General features: G+C 39.6%; 2 protein-coding genes across 2 annotated transcripts in view; one reads left to right on the top strand and one right to left on the bottom strand.

Annotated features, from left to right (window-relative positions):
- Window positions 1-1,910: 1,910 nt before the first annotated feature.
- On the bottom strand, window positions 1,911-12,317 carry rbck1 (RanBP-type and C3HC4-type zinc finger containing 1). The gene is made up of 13 exons (XM_037767217.1): window positions 12,111-12,317; window positions 11,966-12,013; window positions 10,973-11,117; window positions 10,507-10,603; window positions 9,106-9,304; window positions 8,497-8,633; window positions 8,217-8,390; window positions 6,335-6,495; window positions 6,055-6,151; window positions 4,620-4,799; window positions 4,434-4,532; window positions 3,391-3,534; window positions 1,911-3,285 (listed from the first exon to the last, which is right to left on the bottom strand). The coding sequence occupies exons 2-13, from the start codon at window positions 12,003-12,005 to the stop codon at window positions 3,205-3,207; spliced, it is 1,554 nt and encodes a 517-aa protein (XP_037623145.1). The 5' UTR covers window positions 12,006-12,013; window positions 12,111-12,317; the 3' UTR covers window positions 1,911-3,204.
- Window positions 12,318-14,294: 1,977 nt separating this feature from the next.
- Window positions 14,295-18,114, top strand: part of necab3 (N-terminal EF-hand calcium binding protein 3) — a 55,813-nt gene continuing 51,993 nt past the window's right edge. The window contains exon 1 of the mRNA XM_037767230.1: window positions 14,295-14,721. Within this exon, the coding sequence (XP_037623158.1) occupies window positions 14,329-14,721 (393 nt within the window). The 5' untranslated portion in view covers window positions 14,295-14,328. The remainder of the gene's footprint in view (window positions 14,722-18,114) is intronic.

Here is an 18,114-nt window from a genome sequence, read left to right as displayed (position 1 = left end):
CTTAAAAATGTGTCTGTGTTTCATGGCCTCTAATCACTAGGGTATGCTTTCTGCATCACTTTTTTTCTGGAGTAGATGATTAAATCTCTCCTTTATAGTTTAGCAACACACTCACTCACTCAATGCCTGCTAACAGAAAATATCAGATACACAAGTGAAATGAAGGAGATATATACTGTAGTCTTTGGGTTGGCACAGTGGGGGACCTAGTTTGCACTGACTGCATTCATTTTGCAACATCACAATGAAAATGAGTTTTGATAGGTAGGTGCTTTTGTCACTCCTGCTGTAAGGGTGCTCCTGTCAGAAGAAAAAGCACTTAAGCCTTCAAATGAATGCTATCCAATTTTTTTTTTTTAAAACATGAATTTAGCTTTAACACATGCCACTTAGTAAGTTGGATTGCGTTGAGTGTAGCGTTTGCATTTCCGAGGCGGTCCAGCTCATTCCAGTCATTTTCATTCAATCACATATTTAAAGTAATAACTAAGTTGTGTGGCACCACGCCTGAATAGACAATTCTTATCAGATAAATACATAGGAAATAGTGTGTCAGAGCACTTCGTTCTGAGATAGTGAATTTGGGTTGTCTGTAATCTTTATGATGTATTTTGCTCAACAGAAAATCTACAGAATTATTGACTTAGTTCTAGGTCACCTACGTTGTACTGCACAACAACCAGTCAGCTAAAAACGTCTCACTTCAAGTGAAGTCATTGAAGTGACAAGTTAAGAGAAGATGCTGTATTAGGACAAGGGCATCCTGTTCCTATATGATAGTCGATTGGTTTATTGCCTTTGTGGTGAACCACTGATTCAGCTGGTAGTGGATCTACAAACTGATCAGAATGAAGGTGACCTGGAACATGGTGCCTGAGGGTGTAGTCCTATTGTAATATGCACCATGTACTCTGCACTCAGTGGTTTTCATTTGTTGTTCATTGCACTAAATGATTAATCTGCCTTTTACGTTTATTTTGTTATAACATAACTGTCATACTAATGTAAAGATGTACAAGAGAATGCTAATAAACTAGAGTGATAATATTCAATGTATTTGTCTGGACACAGTTATTCATATGTACCTGATAATTTGTACATATCATCACATCAAAGTACTCTGGTATTAAGATCTGCACTATAGGGTTTACAACTAAATACCATTTTTATACAGCAAGGACGGTTTGTTTTTTGAGATTTGATGACAATCCACCTGAACCTTTAAATTATACATGCAAATAGTGAATCTGACTAAAGTCATGTATGATTTGGTGGCATCTAGTCATGTGGTTGCAGATTGCATCTAACTGAGTACCCCTCCACTCACTACTCCCTTTCAAGACTGCAGTAACGTGGGCCGCCAAGTGCAAAACCGTGGTGACGGTGACGTGGTGAGGACATCCTTACCATAATAAAACTACTTCAGGATCAATGGAAGTCAGACGGCGGCTGGCGGTACCACGGTTTTCATTGTGTTACAATAATGCTACTGTATACTTTGGTTCCAGTTTATTGGAGTTTAGGCCTATCACTTAAAAAGAAAACGTTGAAGTGAAGTAGGGATGCACCGATGCGACTTTTCCAGTCCAGATACCGATACCTGGTCTTTGGGTATCGGCCTATACCAGTGTTTAATTAATAATCTGTATGCCTCACTGTGTGGAAGTAAGAGGATCATTCTGTTATGGCAACATCAGGCTTGACTTAAACATTGCTTTCCTAACTTTGTAAAACAAAATGTAACAAATATATAGATATTAATTTACTGAATTGTTATTTATTATTAAAATAATAAATTGTACAACAGCAACTTGGAAAAAAATATTCAACATTAACAGTAATTACAATTCAAGTGTAAACTTTTTAATGCAGCAACAAATTGGTCAAAACTTAAACAGGAATTAAAATTCCAGTATATAATCTATATAATCTATAAACGTAGATTTGAATTGAATAGATCAGCCCCATTGTCACCGATACCCGATACAGCTATTTGAGTCAGTATCGGCCCGATATCCAATATTGGTATCGGTGCACCCCCAAAGTGAAGCCCAACAAACTTCATGGATACAAGACATAAACAAAATATATTGCATATGTAATGCACATTGGTTACTGTAGTTCTTGGGGAATGAACACTTGAGAACACAGCATCATTTATTTGTCCACGCGTCGTATTTCAAACTGATACTTCAACGTCAATTAGTGCATCAGAGCAGCTTGTTTTGCTTTATGTACACATCCATTCAATGTAAACAACATCCTTCACCACAGTTTTGATTATTCGACTGAAAGAAAATCCATTGCTATTGTAGCATTGATAACAAATTCATATTTTAGTCACTTATCAATCAAAAACAGCAAAACATACACTGGTAACTTTAAAAATATATATATATTTTGGTCAAGTTCACTTAGGAAGATATGTCACTTTGGTATCCAGCAATCTTAACGCTCATTTGTCTTTGGTTCTAGTCTGGACTGCATGATGAAATTAAATAATCCAAATATTCATGAATCAGCATTATAGTTAGTTGTAGTTTCATTAACTGTAACCATACCTCACACAGGTATGAACAATGGGAAGTAATCAGTTATGGAGTTGTTAGCTGCGGGGTGAAAGTTTAATATACTGATTTTGAGTATTGGCCCTTTTTTGCATTTTTGTCTAAAAAAGATAAAAAAAAAAGATATTTATTTCAAGTTTTGAATTAAACTCAAGTAAATAAAGCAATATGATCGCTGGCTTCATCAAACTCAATTGTGATGAAAGCAGTAGCCAGAGGTCAAAATGTACATTAAGCATTAATTCATGGAAACAGAGTATTATTATAGCAAAAGATCCCAGTAAAGCTTATTTTCTCACACTGACAGATAGCATCCTCAGCTGAAGAGAAGTAGAAGATAAAGCTGGCTGTTTTTATTGCTTGTGTTTAGCATTTATATCACATCATTTTTACCACACCAACGGAGAAAGGCGTGCCTCAGTGACAAGACAACGTACTCCTGTACAGCGTCTTGTTACTACACCATTGAGAATAAGGCTAAAAGTAAGTAAAGAACACATTCATGTAGACAGCATTAAGCTAAGAGCCTAAACATCAGCTGAGGTTCTTCAGACGTTGCATGTGCTTCCAGCGTTGTATGTGTGTGTGTGAGTGTGTGTGTGAGTGTGAGCGTGTGTTCATTAGTGTGCTTCTTCCCTCAGTGGCAATTTTGGCAGTTGGGATGGCAAGGCTGTTGATTGACTCGGCATCTACAGCCCCCAGATATGTCGCCACTGCCCTGTAAGACACATCAAAAGAAAAAGTCACATGCACAGCTCAAACACGTGTTTTTTCCGTTCCGCGTGCAAGTGAATATATAAATATATATATTTCTTTTTTATACATTTGGTCCCCAGCGAGCTTGTTTGGTGACCCAGCAGATTTCCGTCTTGCACATCAAACAGCAGATCCAATCGCAGCCATCTTTTTTCTGGACGATGATGTCACACCGTGGACATTTCATGGCCTCCCCGTTCGTTAGCAGGCTCTATATGTTGAAATACAGTGAAAAAAGCACGTACAAATGTTAAGTAGCCACAGGGAGAGAAATGCACAAATAATACAACTACTCAGACAATCAACACCTGCGGTACAAAAATGCAATTCAAGATGATTGATAGTGATTTTAAAAAGACACCCGAGGTGTTCCTGGAGCCACAAACCTATTAAAATGGATATTAAAATATAGAGTGTGCAACAAACTAAGTCAGAGGGTCAGAGCAGGAACGTATAAAAGTATTTTTTGTAAACATTAATTGAGCAGGATTTGAAGTAAGCATTCCCATATATATTCATGTTTCAGCATTAAATAATAAGTTCTATATGATGGCTTTTTTGTAGTAAAATATGAACTTTTCATGTTTACCAGTGTTTTAGTTGACTCCTACAGGATGTAATGGAGCACTTAGCTACCGTAGCAGTAGTAGTGCATAACAGTAGTGCTGCACAGGAGGTGATATGTGATATATATTATTTGTGAAAGGGGTTGTATGACGGCGTATTAGGGCCATTGTAGGTAAAAAAAATTGTTTTTTTAAATTACGAGAAAAAAACTCAGAATTTCCGAGATTAAAGTCGTAAATTTACAAGAGAAAAAAAACATTGGATATTCTCTGAGATTAAAGTGGCAAATTTACAAAAAAAACCTCACAAATTTGCAAGATTATGAAATTCAAACTCAGACAACATTTTTTTTTCTCTGAATATTAACCCCCCTCCGCCAGCTCCGTAATTGTTTTACCTACAATGGCCCTAATACAAGGTCGTAAGGGTTGCTACTGTTACACGTGTTTCTAGATCCACATTGACCTGCAAGCGCCAAGGAGCACACAAGTGTTCAAACTTCATCCAACAGTGCAACAGACTGCAGCTTTAAGGCTGACCTACCTCTAACATCTGCTTAGTCTGCTGAGCCGCCTGGTCGTTCTCTGCTCGGATGCGCAGGTCATCCTGGTAGTCCTTGCAATTCATGTCGTTATGGATGGCCTGCAAACACACACAACCCCCTTTATGTCTCGGCTTCTACTATCACTACACAGTGAGAGTTAATATAGTGAATGTCAGAAAAATTACCCTGCAGAGAATGCAGTTGGTTTTGTCGCAGAGTTCGCAGTGGAACTCGTCCACTTCGTCCTCGTAGATGCACCACCCTCGACAGTTGGGAGTCTGACAGTGGAAGCTGTGATCCGAGCGGCTTTCTGCGATGCTCAGACGCAACTCCAGAAACCGCTGGTGCTCCTCTTCTGTGAGCAGCTGTATCCAGGATCACGGTAACAAAGAGAGAGAGTATGAGTGTACATACTGTAGGGTTGTTATCTTTATGGAAAATAAATAGAGAACTTGTTATCTGCTGCCTGTACTTACCTGTGCCTGTGCCTACACTTTACATCAACATATAATAAAGGATTATCTGACCTAACATGGACAACAGGTGAGAAATATCACTTCATTACCAAGGTTGGAATTGAAATAAAAAAAAGGAATATATGATAAATATTGAGTTAATTGTTCGAGTTATGGAGAAGGGCTAGGACCATATACTTCTTCCAACCTCTTTTCGGACATGTAATATTTATTTATGTTGATTATTTGTTAATAAGTTTGACAGTTTGCTATATGTTTAATGTTCATTTTATCTGTTATTCTTGTTTTGTTTTTTACTTACATGTTCAAAATAAATAATTAATTAAAAAATAGAGGGAAAACAAAATGGTTGCCACTGTCAATTCATATTTAACATGAATCCCAATTAGTGTATGAGCGTATGAAAATATTTTGTTTGTTATCAGGAACGGCCGAATGGTGCGTCGCTTTAAATGCTGCGGCCGCAAGAAATTGTGGGATGTTATTCTCTCTTTTCCTTTGGTAAAGGACGGTCCAGCGTATTCTATGCTAAGGGAGATAATAAAGGAAGCATTGAAGCTCCTTTCCGTTCAGAGAATTAGAACAGCTCTTATCATGGCTGATACTTAGATAATTCCGGGTCATTTCACTCCGTTATGAACCTTCCTAAGCAAAAAGGACTTTGTCTGTGCACTGAAACAACTGAAATGTCAAAGGTCACAGGCACAACAATATGCAACTCTCTGGATTATCATTATTTTTCATCTGTTATTATTTTCCATCAACTGTTAGATGAGATGGATAGACGGATATGAGGCAACAAACTTTATTAGAGGACTAACGTTTCAACGCCAGGTGCGTCTTCATCAGTCAAACAGTACAGAGAGTAACCTCCCCTAATCAGGGACTAATAAAAACAACCCTCCCTATTTGTCCAGCCTGTGGTGCTGAATCAGTACCTGATCAGGGGAGGTTATTTAAAGAGAATGTGACTCACGACTAAAGACGAACCTGCCGTTGATATGTTAGTTCTCTGATAAAGTTTGTTGCATCATATCTGTGTGCTCCTGTATACTTTGGACACACACCTCTCCCTTTTGTTTTAGATTTTTACTTTTTGACCACCCATTCTGAAAGTTTCTTGTTCTCCAGTCTTAACACTCACCGCTTTGATTTCTCGGTCCAGCAGCTTGCTGTCACATGTCTCAGGACAGGACACCTCAGCGTCTTGACTGTTCACTATTGTCCCCTTTAGACACTCCCTAAACAAGGACACACACACACACACAGACATAAGAAAAATACTAATAAATAAATGCTTTAAATACTGACATTTTGCAGATAATGGCATGCATGTGGCCATTGTAGCCTTTCAGAAAGCAGACGCATTACTTTGATCACTTTTAAGACATGACAAAGCTACAAAATGATGAACTGTGTGAGACCTGCAGAAGGTGTGGAGACACTCTCTGAGCACGATGCCCTCTTCTGGCTCCAGGGGAGTGAAGCAGATGGGACAGTCTGCCTCTGTGGCGTTGGTGATGAGGTTCTGTTCTTCTGTTGCCAACAAGTTCAGGAAATTCCTCTCTCGTTCCTCCTGCTGAGCCTTCAGGAAGTCACAATACAGAGATTATCTACAAATCACCAACACCCTTATCCTGTATTTCCAGAAAATGGAAAGTGAAACCGCTGCAGACTGTCGAAAACAAAAAGCTCTTGGCATCAGCTTTAACAGTTTCCATGAGCATCACCAAAAACATTTCTGGACTCTTTTTTTCTACTCTGTAGTGGTGTTATGTTTACTTACCCATACTTCAATCTATTAGGCTGTGTAGTGTATAAATGTCATCTAATGGTTCTGCATTTGTCATACATACCATAAGCAATGTTAGTTCAACTATTGAACTTCCTCTTCTGTACAAAAGAGCCACAATAAACACAGAGACCACTGAGGTCACCACAGATCAAGTTTCTGTTTTTTTACTTTCCAAAATCGGTGCATCAGGTTTTTGATAAATGACGAAATTACTTACGCACACATTTTCATCTACAAGTCATCAAGACGTGTGCGATATTGTTATTATTGTTATATTTACAAAAATGTGTCACAATGGAAAAACTGTAAAAATCTTTTACAACAAACCCCTGGATTACTATACACTCAGTAGCCGAATTTTTTGTGTATGTCAGTACAATCAAATGCAATTCAATACAACTGTTCTGCCATAAAGTTTAGTTTTGTGATGCTTGTAATGTTCAGTTTTATTTGACACTGTCATAGGGCTGTTAATATGTAACTTCTGTATTTTTCAACCTGGACTTTAATTCCCCATGTTTTTGTTTCTAGGTGATTATTGTTGACAACAATTTCAGAAATTGGTCCAGTATTACATCCACTAAAAGTGCTTGTTTTTGCCACTGAAAGGCTCAGATTGTTATTACAAGTGTCTGACAACATTATGGAAAGGTCTCTACAGATAAATAAAACCTTTTTCTTACCTTTCACTTATTCCATCTGTTTGTTATTGTGTCCAAGTCCCGCTCAAGGAGAAGTCTCTTTGGGAAATCTGAATATCCGTATACTCTGGCTTTAATAAATATGCAGCAATAACATTGAAAATCTTTAAGATAACACTAAGCTACGCTTTCTGTTCTCCAACACAACAAAACTGCCCGGCTGGCACTCACGTTTCCACCATGGATATATTCCACTATTCCACCGTTGTCTTCCGGCAACACGTCACCTCGCCATATTTCAGAACGCGACTTCAGACACTTATAATAACAATAAGAGCCTGCCAGTGGCAAAAATAAGCACTTTTAGTGGACGTAAATGATGGTGCCAGCTTGCCCCAATAGCACCGTATTGCAGCCCGTGAGCAGCTGCCGTCTACAGCGCACTCTCTCTCAATACTGGACCAATTTCAGAAATTGTTTTCACTATTAGTCAGTTAGACACAAAAACATGAGTGAATAGGGTGCAGGTTGAAAATGATCAAAGTTACCCTTTAATGCAATTATATGATCCAGCATTGAGGCCATAGTAAGCGATGGTGTTGTATTGGACTGCATTATATTGAGAGGTGTTTCCTCATGTATGTAAATAGAGAGGACAACTATGACTTCAATAATAAACGATTCAAGTTTTAGAAATACAAAGACGAATCAAGCTAAAACGTCAGCTGCACTGTGTTGCAGGTCTATTGTCGATCGGTGCCAACACAACAACCACATGTTGCGATAGGTCTCGGTGATCACGGTCACGTCAGATTTAGATATAAATTTGTCATCAAGCTGACAAGATTTCAGGAATCCTAGCACTGTTACCTGTTCATACTGCAGCATGGCCAGGCTTTCCTGCTGAATTCGAAGAACCTCCTGCTGGTCTGGCCGGTAGATGTCAGGCACCTGGTAATCCTCTGGCCGGTCCCCTCCACACATCTCACAGCCAGGACGCGTTGGTTTGTTCAAGAACGTGCACATAGCGCAGGTCCAGCCAAACTACACACAAACACAGATATACAGTATATGCTTGTACAGTTACAGTATGGACACACTTCCAGGCTCAGTCACACTGCAGACATGATGTCAGAAGTTGTATTCTGACCTGAGGTTTAGGAAACACCAAAGGTTTAGGAGGAGGAGGAGGAGGAGGAATGTGTTGAGCCTCTGGAGGAGGAGCCGTCTTCTCACCACCTAGTCCGCCCAGCCCTCTGGGAAAAAGCTGTATCGAGTCCACAATGCCTGAGAACAGATTATTACGCCATAATACTTCACTTTAACCAGTAAATTGACTTGTTAATCCCACCTGTAATCAAGGTGGGCATTGAACCTCAATATATTTTCAGTATATGTGTCTGTATCAAATAACAAACACATCATTTGTGTCGTATGATTGGACCGTTTCTTTGGTTTGTTTACTTATTAATTAGGCAATGTCTGATCAAATAATAAGTATTGTCTAAGTCATTTGTTATTCAATTTCATAACAAAAACTAACAAAAGGTATTAAATTGGCACTGTTGATGAAAAGGAGTCATATAAATAGTGGGAGTAGATCGCAGTTAAATTAGTGCATTCATCACTTTGCACTCAGGTTGCTAAGAGTCAGTATTCAATAGTCGATATTTTTGACAGACTGAAAAAATGTATTAAATGACAAAGAAAATAACTGTTTTTTTCAGCCTAGATCTCTGTGCGTGAATGTGTCACTGACCGTCTATGCGTTGCTGCTCCTGGTCCAGCTTGTGTTGGTGTCGCGTGAGGTGGGCAGCTTGGGCCGAGAGGATGAACAGGAAAGCCTGGTCTCCGTCCTGACGGACGCCGTGGCAGTACAACGTCTCCCTGTCTTGAGCCAACCGCTTCCCGATCACCCAGCGCTGCACTGAAGGGTGGAACCCAAAGTCATGGCTGAACTGTGAACACAGGATAGACAGATAATTCAATAACATTTTGATTTGAACATTTGTTACAGAAAGCGTTGATGCACGTTAGTTGTGTTTATGCACATGCATCTAAATAAAGCCACACAGACAAATCTGTATATGACAGAAGAAATTACATTTCATGCTATAAAGAATTACATTAACAATATAAAACTTCAGACACAATAAAAGATGACTACTGACCTATTACCATATATTACAGTATATTGCTTGATAAAAAAAGGATACAAAGGAAGCAGGAAAGAAACAGGTAATATGTCAGAATTGAGTTTTACATGTGTGTAACTTAAAGGGACTGTTTGTAAGAATCAGAAATTGCTTGTTAACAGCAGCACCTGTGGCCGTTAAGTCAACGAAAGTCAGCGTCCTGATGCTCGCGCTCGCTCTACATATACATGAACGAGCATCGATCAACACAGTGAGGCGACACACGTCAGCTAAAACCACAATATCACTCTATATTTCACCTGCTTGGCAGTAATGTTAGCTGACCATACGAAGGTCTCTCCATGAATCGATGCTGATACTGTGTTTCCTGCTTCGGCGTCCTGACCGCGGTCAGAAGGAACTGGGGAGACACCGGAGTTTTGGTCGGAGACGATAACGTTACTCGCTGCGGAGCCCCGTCACTTCACTCAGCAGCAGGAAACGACACGGGAAAACTCTGTTGGTCTGGAGGAGCTGCAGCATTTATATCTGCACAAACGTCCACTCAGTCCATTCACTAGATATTCTCAGAGCTAAACTAACTCTTCTGCAGTGTGTAGTGTGCACGCATGCACGTAAGAGGTAGAGCGAGATAGCGAGTGAGAACTAGCACGGTGGTGTGTGAGTGAATGCAGGCATAGGAGCAGAGCAGCATCGACTCCGGCCCTGGAGACCAAAGCTACGGTCTCCCCTGCATCTTCTGGCCGCGGTCGAGGGGGCTGGAGCAGGATTAATTGACACTGTTTTGCAAGACGGGTTTCACTAGATATAACTTTGCGGTTTTGGTGCTTCCGTGTAGTTTGTGTTGGAACAGCGTAGCCACACGCGAGTGCGCATGGGACACCGACCCGCAATGATTTACAAGAGTGTAAGTGTAAGAAGTTATAAACAGTATCTTTAATATATTTTAGATGTTAAAGTAATGAAAAAGGCTGTTACATCATCTGATATAAGTGTTTCAGTACCTTGTCTTTAAGTTGTCCAATTGTCATGTCAGGAGAAACCACAACAGTCACTGGGATGTAGTTATCCGACTGAGCATCCTCCACTCCAACCCGTAACCTGTTGAAGCCACAACAATAGAGCCTTGATTTTTATATTGAATATGCATCCAACCTCCTCTTATTTTCAGATTTCAAACAACAGTAGTAACCGCACACAGACACATACAGTACACGCACGCACACACTTCCGTTGTTCATTTCTTGTTGCCACACTTGACCTTCACTCTCTTAATGACATACTGTATAATCCCAATTCAAAACATACACCACCCTAAAAAATAAACACTGCCCTTGAAAAGACGAAAATTCGTCCCCACGAGCAACAAGGTTCATGTTTATTTTTGTTTGTTTTGGAAACATTTTAGCCTAAATAAGGAAGTCCCACACAGACACATGCATACACACAGTTGTGTTGTGTCCCACCTACCTTATTGAGTCCTGGGGGTAGACCTGACTGTTGACGCTGACAGACACCGGGACAGAGAGTTGGGACAGTCTCTGGCACAGCTTAACTGCTTCCTCTGCATCCCCGCCGCTCAGGGCTTCACTCAGAGAGATGGCCAGTTCCTCGGCTGCAGCACAAGGAGCAATTAAGGGAACAGTTGCTATCCTCATGTGGCTCATGTTATTGTCAATAGGGATGCACCGATCTGACTTTTTCAGTCCCAACAGCTATAGCGATACCGAGTGCCGATCTGATACCAGTGTTTAATTAATAAGCTGTATGCCTCACTGTGTGGAAGTGACTGGGATCATTCTTTTTATATGTAAGGCAACATCAGGCTTGACTTTGTAAAAACAAAATGTAACAAATAAATACATAGATATACATTTATTTAATTGTTATTTATTATTAAAAATAATAAATCGTACACCAGCAACTTGGTAAAAAAATCTTTAAAATTAAAATGTTTAATGCAGCAACAAATTGGCCAAAACTTAAATAAGAATTAAAATTACAATATATAATGGATGTAGTATATAAACATAAAATTAAATTGAATAGATCGGTCCCATTGTCACCAATACCCGATACCAGCTATTTGAGTCAGTATCGGCCCAATATCCTATCTGGTATCGGTATAGGTGCATCCCTAAAACACACTACTCTGTCTAACAGTGATGGCTGTACACCATTGGATGGCACTGTTTGGTGTATTATATGGTTAAGTTTAATCTCTATCCCTCTGTCACATGCATGTTGAGTGCTCCAGTTGAACAAAATAATAAATAGATCATTTGTGCCTACTTTAATTCAGTGGGACTTGTGTTATACGTTTATGACTATAATCAAAGCAATCCTCTGAAACACACATATATGTAAAACAGATTATTAATCATGAGTTAATTAGGCCTACATGTCATATACATCAGCATGAGGTCCCTCATAACAGAAGCGAAACCAAGTTGAGTCGCTCACCTTCTTGCAGATCGCCTCTCGGTGTAACTTCAGACTCCATAGTGAGACCTGAAACGACAGGTAGCAGCACAACGTGTTTATATCACGCTGACACCGCAGTTATGACTAAACTGAGCTGTAAATAAGCAGAGTTTACATATCCAACCTTCTCGGCTCGTGTTGTTGTTGTTGAAGTTCTGTCCGCTTCCAACTCCCACTTCCTCTAGTCGACTTTTAGGTTAGATGGCTTGTTTATAGGGCCGAAAGGAGGTAAAATCACAGCCAACAGAAGACTAAACTCGTGTATTAGTTTCCCTCTTCGTCCGCAGCTCTCACTTCTCAGCTGCTGGAACGGAAAGTGAAACTGACTCCAGATCAGGAAGAGGTCACTTTAAAGAGTCGATTCAGAGTCGCTGTGCTCCGCCCATCCGTTTAGGATCTGAACCTTTACATTGTTGATTTGTAAAAGAAAAAGAGAAGTGAAATTATGTTCTTTAAGTACCTGATTGTTCACTCTATCGTTTTACTTCCTCCACCACGTGAAATGACTGCAGGCCATCACTGGGCTGTCATACAGCTCTTCAGTTCAAAGGCTATGAAGACTATGATTTAATAGTTAAAATTAAAGAAACTGAATAAACAGTCTTGCAATAGAATAGCCAATGTAATGTGGAACAGAATCATAATGGATTATATATATATATATTTTAGACAAATGTAAAACAATGACTCCAAGCATCCAGCAGATGGCAGTGTCTGATAAAAGTTAAAGTGATATTTTACATCTCAGAGTTGTTTTCGACGTTAAAGCAGCCAGCAGTGGGTAGAAATGGATCAAATATGATCAAAAGTAAATTTTATTTATATATATTTATATATGTATAGTCCATATATATTGGGCTTTGTAACTTTGCAGACCTTTGACATGCACAAAAAAAATGATATAACACACTAAATGAAAGGGGAAAAACACAAACACGTACTAGGTCTGCAGTGGGTCGAAATGGAGCAAATAGGATTAAAAAAAGTTTAAGTTTAAGACAGTAGTGCATGAGACATGTAATCTGAAAAAAAATCATGTGCCTCTGTGTCCTCCGGTGCTCCTAAGGGCATCTGCAAGATTTCACAGACCAGAAGAAAACAACCAATCAGAGCCGAGCTGGAGCCTGCCGTCTCTGAGCAGCTGTCAATCACTCACAAACTCCTTTCAAACGGTCAAACTAGGCAGCGCTGATCAAATATTAATCAATGTTCTGTTACTGTAATGACTATTTCTTGCCTCAAATGTTTTCAGAAACAGAAAATGTACCCATATGCTCAGACCAGTATACCCTGGTTGCTCCCTGATGTATGTCCCTTGGAATGATTTGACGCAGCCTATTTTGGGATTCACCGATCCGACTTTTTCAGTCCCGATACCGATAGCAATACCTGGGCCGATACCGAGTACCGATCCGATACCAGTGTTTAATTAATACGCTGTATATCTCACTGTGTGGAAGGGACTAAGATCATTACTTTAGTCTATGTGTAAGGCAACATCAGGCTTGACTTAAACATTGCTTTCCTAACTCTGTAAAACAAAATGTAAGAAACAAATACATAGATATAAATTTACTGAATTATTATTTATTATTGAAATAATACATTGCACACCAGCAACTTGATAAAAAAATCTTAAAAATTAACAGGAATTACAATTCAAGTGTAAAACTTTTTAATGCAGCAACAAATTGGTCAAAACTTAAACAGGAATTAAAATTCCAGTATATAATGTATACAATATACTGTATAATCATAGAATTGAAATGAATAGATCAGCCCCATTGTCACCGATATCCGATCCAGCTATTTGAGTAAGTATCGACCCGATATCTGATCCGGTATCGGTATCGGTGCATCCCTAACCTATTTATTACACAAGAGAAATGTATTAGAATGATATTAGACATGTATTAAAAATATTTGCAGATTCTAAGAGTTATAGATTAGTTAAATTAGAACGTAATCTATGAAATAGGATATATTTCATAATTTTAATATTATCCGTTGAACTATGAAGCCTTTTGTAAAAAAAAAAAAAAGATATTATAATTTTTATATGAATGAATCTGAAAAAACTTCTCGGACCCCACTTTGAGAATCACAAGTTTGAGTTTTAGCACTCTAGTTTTTGGATTTGGGATGTTCATGTTTACTAATATCTCTGTGGACTATCTTAAACCATAGGAATAAAATGAATGGATTTTGAAAATGCGCGTAGTTCCCCTTTAAATATGGGATTATTGTGTTTCATGCACTGACTGAACTGAAGTAATTGCAACACTAAAAATCAGAGTCTAAAAGCAGCATTTGGTGATGATGAATTGAACTCTCTGCTCCAGATGCACTGTCCAGATAAACGAGCCAATCACAGCCCTCCTCCTGCTGGAGCCCGCTGTGATTGGCTGGCAGCTCTGCTCAGCAGCGCAGCACAAAGTTGCAGAGCATCTCTCTCATCTCTCTCATCCTTCCTGCTCTGCCTTCACTCTGGATCTGTCTCACCTGCAGCCTGCCTCTCCTCCTCTTCTTCCTCCTCCTCCAGACTACTGCCGCTACTTTACTTCAACCTTTTCCCCGTCAACAGTGTGTCTCGAAGCGTTTCAAGGATGCTGGCTTGTACGGAGATGATCACTATGTGCCTGCAGTCGGCCAAACAGAAGCATCTTCGGGTTCAGCAGCAGCAGCAGCAGCAGCCTCCGAACAGCTCCGGACAAGGGCTTACTATCTTTCATGATGTGAGTGCATCTCCTCTCTCTTACTCTGTATAGCCTACATCACCATGAAAAGTGGTGTGTGTGTGTCCATCATTATCTATCCCTGTTATTAACCATAACATTATTATCAGTGTCTTGTTAAATAGGGTTACTGTAAAAGTAAAAAAAAAAAAAAAAAAATTATAAAATCATAAAGGGTGGAAAAACATGACTGATCTATACAGTTTATAGTTTTCAAATTTGGTTTTTCTTTGTAGAAAATTCCATAAAAGTGAAAAAAATAAATGTTTTATCAAATGTTCTTCTCTTGTATACCAACATCACACACCCTAAGGATGATACAGTGTTTGGCTCTGTGTACAGGTGTGTGTGTGTGTGCGTGCGTGTGTGTGTGTACCAGAAGAAAGTAGGAAAGAGCTGCAGCTGCTGCCTCTGCATGATAAATTAAGCTCTCACAGTCGGACAGGTTTAGGGACTGCTGGGGGTTCTCCTCTTTGTTGCACACACACCCACTGTACAAACACATCTGGTCTTTCAAAAGCGTTATGCAACGACAGATACCACACACACACACACAAACAGACACACACGTACACCAATTGGAGTTTAAACCAATATCTACCCACTGTCTTGATTAACCCGCAGCACTGCAGCAGAAACTATATCCATCACCACAGTCATTATCCAGCCATCACATACTGTCATGTTCTGGGTTAGTAGGCCAACGATGTGTCCAAATGTGAGCTCTCACTAACTGGCATCTTTCTGTCTATACTCTGTCACTGATGCTGCAGTACACACGGACATCACTATTGTCTAAATAAGGACACATGAGTCACATTTGGCAGAATTGTCACTGCATCCATGCAAACTGTCCCTGAACAGGGCGCCGCACAGAAGTGCCTCCACACATTTTAGTCTTCAACCTTGAGTTTTTGTTCTGTTGATGGAGCACAGACACACTATAACATGCAGGCACACTCCTGGTTGTCTCAAAAACATAATTGTGTTTGCCTATAAAGCGGCTTGTGTCGGAAATAATAGTGTCTAGAAATACTAAATACTCTACAGCGAGACAAGGACATGCTGTCTTTGTTTTTTTCAATTGCCATGCTTGTTTGTTTGTTGTCTCTTTTCACTTCATTCTGTCTGTTTTTCCACCCTCATTTAGTGAAGGAGAAATAACATGCAGACATTGGACGTCTTATTCCTGCCTATAGGCTCCCCAATTATTCCAGCTGACAGATTTTGACTTGAGCATATGGTATTCATGTGGTATTTCCACCAATCCCCACAGAGTGGAGTAAACACTCAATAAAGCCAATTAATAAGCCTCAAAACATGCATAAATATGTTGCGTGCCTGGAGTAAATGGTGTAAAGCAGATCAATGGTGATTGATTTTCAGAGATAATGAACTTTAGTGTTGCAGTATAGACATTGATTTTCATTAGTTTACTGGAGATTTAAAAAAAAAAAAAAAAACTACACACAATTACTACGTAGATGGGGGGTAGTAATTAATGTAAAAAACAGATTTTAATTCTTTGTAATAATCAGAGTAAATTTGTTTTAAAAGTGCTGCCCAGTTGTACATGCAATACATCAATAGTGGGTCGGTATTGAGTCCTTTTCACATGATAATGAGCCACTTAGTAATGTTAGAGATGCAGAGATTCACAGTATTTGCAGGCCAGGGATATTTAATGATGCTGCAGGTTGGAGGAGGTTTTATCATCCACGTTGTTGCTGCTTTTTTCTAATGTCTTTGTTTTGTGTATTCGGTGGTTGTGCATTTCTGGCACCAGCGCTTTCTCTGATTTTCTCTCCCTCTCCCTCGCATCGCTGTCCTCCCTCTCCTGATATTCATCTTTTCTCCCTCTGCTCTTGCTTTGCTGCTTTCCAGTGAGAAATATACATCTGAGTGAATCACTAAGAATCTCCAAGAAAAAGTGGCAAGAGGAGAAATGTGGCACATAGAACGTATACTCAATAAAATATGACATGCATGAGCTCCTGTTTCCTCAAACACATCTAAAGCCCTGCACAAAACAGTGTGTCAGCAGAGAACCCACTGTCTTAACACCTGCCACCACGACATCAGAACAGCTAGCGCTCTGGGAAGCAGGTCTGACCTTTTTCCGGGGCTCGCTGTAAATGATGCATTATCGTCTCCTGATACCAGAGAGCCTCAAAAAACACAGCCAAACAAAAAACACGTTTCACTGTACTGTGACTGTTCTCCATTGAGTCAAGTAGAAGCGAGGGAAAATGTGTTATAGTGCCGAGGGGGGAAAGAAAATACTGCTGACTGAGATGGGAAAAGGAGATTTACCATACTGTACAGACGCCTAAATCAAAAATGTGTGGGTAGAATATGAATCGTAGATTCATAAGGAGGGTTGGTGGGTCAGAACGTCCGACCAGCCATCCGATTAGACTGTTATCAGACCATTAAATAGGCGTTATCACTCACTATAAGCACCATAGATGTGGGTCATTAGGAGCCTACTGCCCCTACTATGCGTTAAAAGTGAACGGGAAACTTAAAAGCAACACGTTCTAATATGTTGTAAAACTGATGAAACGACATTTTTTGAACACAAACAGAAAGGCTTCTTTAGGTTTAGGCAACAAAACTAAGAGTATTTAGGTTTAGGCAAAAAAAAACAGTTAGGTTTAGGTAATAAAACTACAACTTCTTTAGGTTTAGGCAATAAAAATACAACTTATTTAGGTTTAGGCAAAAAAACCCAGTTAGGTTTAGGCAATAAAACTACAACGTATTTAGGTTTAGGCAATAAAACTACAACTTCTTTAGGTTTAGGCAACAAAACTACAACTTATTTAGGTTTAGGCAAAAAAGCACTTGGTTGAGTTTAGGGAAAAAGATCATGTTGTGGGTTAAAATAATTGCAAACACAAAGACAAAGACCACCACACATTGCTGGTTTCACACAGGATGCATGTGGGTGAGTGAAAACACTGTTTTGTGTCCCATCCATCTTCCCCGACCTCCACCCCTTATGGAGTTTCACCCTGTCTATACTACAGCACCTGACTTCTGCTTCTGCTTCTGCTCCTGTCACAATTACTACGGTCTCTAGAGGTTGCTGTCATGTTCTTTTATTCCTTTTCTCGGTGATCTAGTGTGAATAGAGGATAAATCGTACAAGGTGTAGTAGGCCCCTACTGACCCACATCTATGGGGATTATAGAGACTGATAACACCTATCCAATGGCTTGACAACGGTCTAATCGGCTGGACCTGCCATCATGTTATTAAAAGCAGCATTTCACTTCAAATCAGATAACACAGACGGTAATTTGCACCTTTACAGTCACCTTCGAGTCTAGACGGACGAATCAAACCAAAGCAATGAGTGTGTTGTGAAGTGGTTTGAAATGACTTGGC

The sequence above is a fragment of the Sebastes umbrosus genome, chromosome 1 (genome assembly GCF_015220745.1).
Source record: "Sebastes umbrosus isolate fSebUmb1 chromosome 1, fSebUmb1.pri, whole genome shotgun sequence".
Taxonomy (NCBI): domain Eukaryota; kingdom Metazoa; phylum Chordata; class Actinopteri; order Perciformes; family Sebastidae; genus Sebastes; species Sebastes umbrosus.
Note: the sequence above shows the minus strand (reverse complement) of the source record. Positions and strands in the feature narration are given on the sequence as shown.

Bases quoted from the DNA above. Each gene is read 5' to 3' on its own strand.
- rbck1 (XM_037767217.1), bottom strand. From the start codon at position 12,005: ATGGAGTCTGAAGTTACACCGAGAGGCGATCTGCAAGAAG. The intron at 9,305-10,506 runs GTACTGAAACAC...CTGTGTTCACAG, and splicing joins TTGGACAACTTAAAGACAAG to TTCAGCCATGACTTTGGGTT. The intron at 4,800-6,054 runs GTGAGTGTTAAG...TCCTGGATACAG, and splicing joins TGGACCGAGAAATCAAAGCG to CTGCTCACAGAAGAGGAGCA.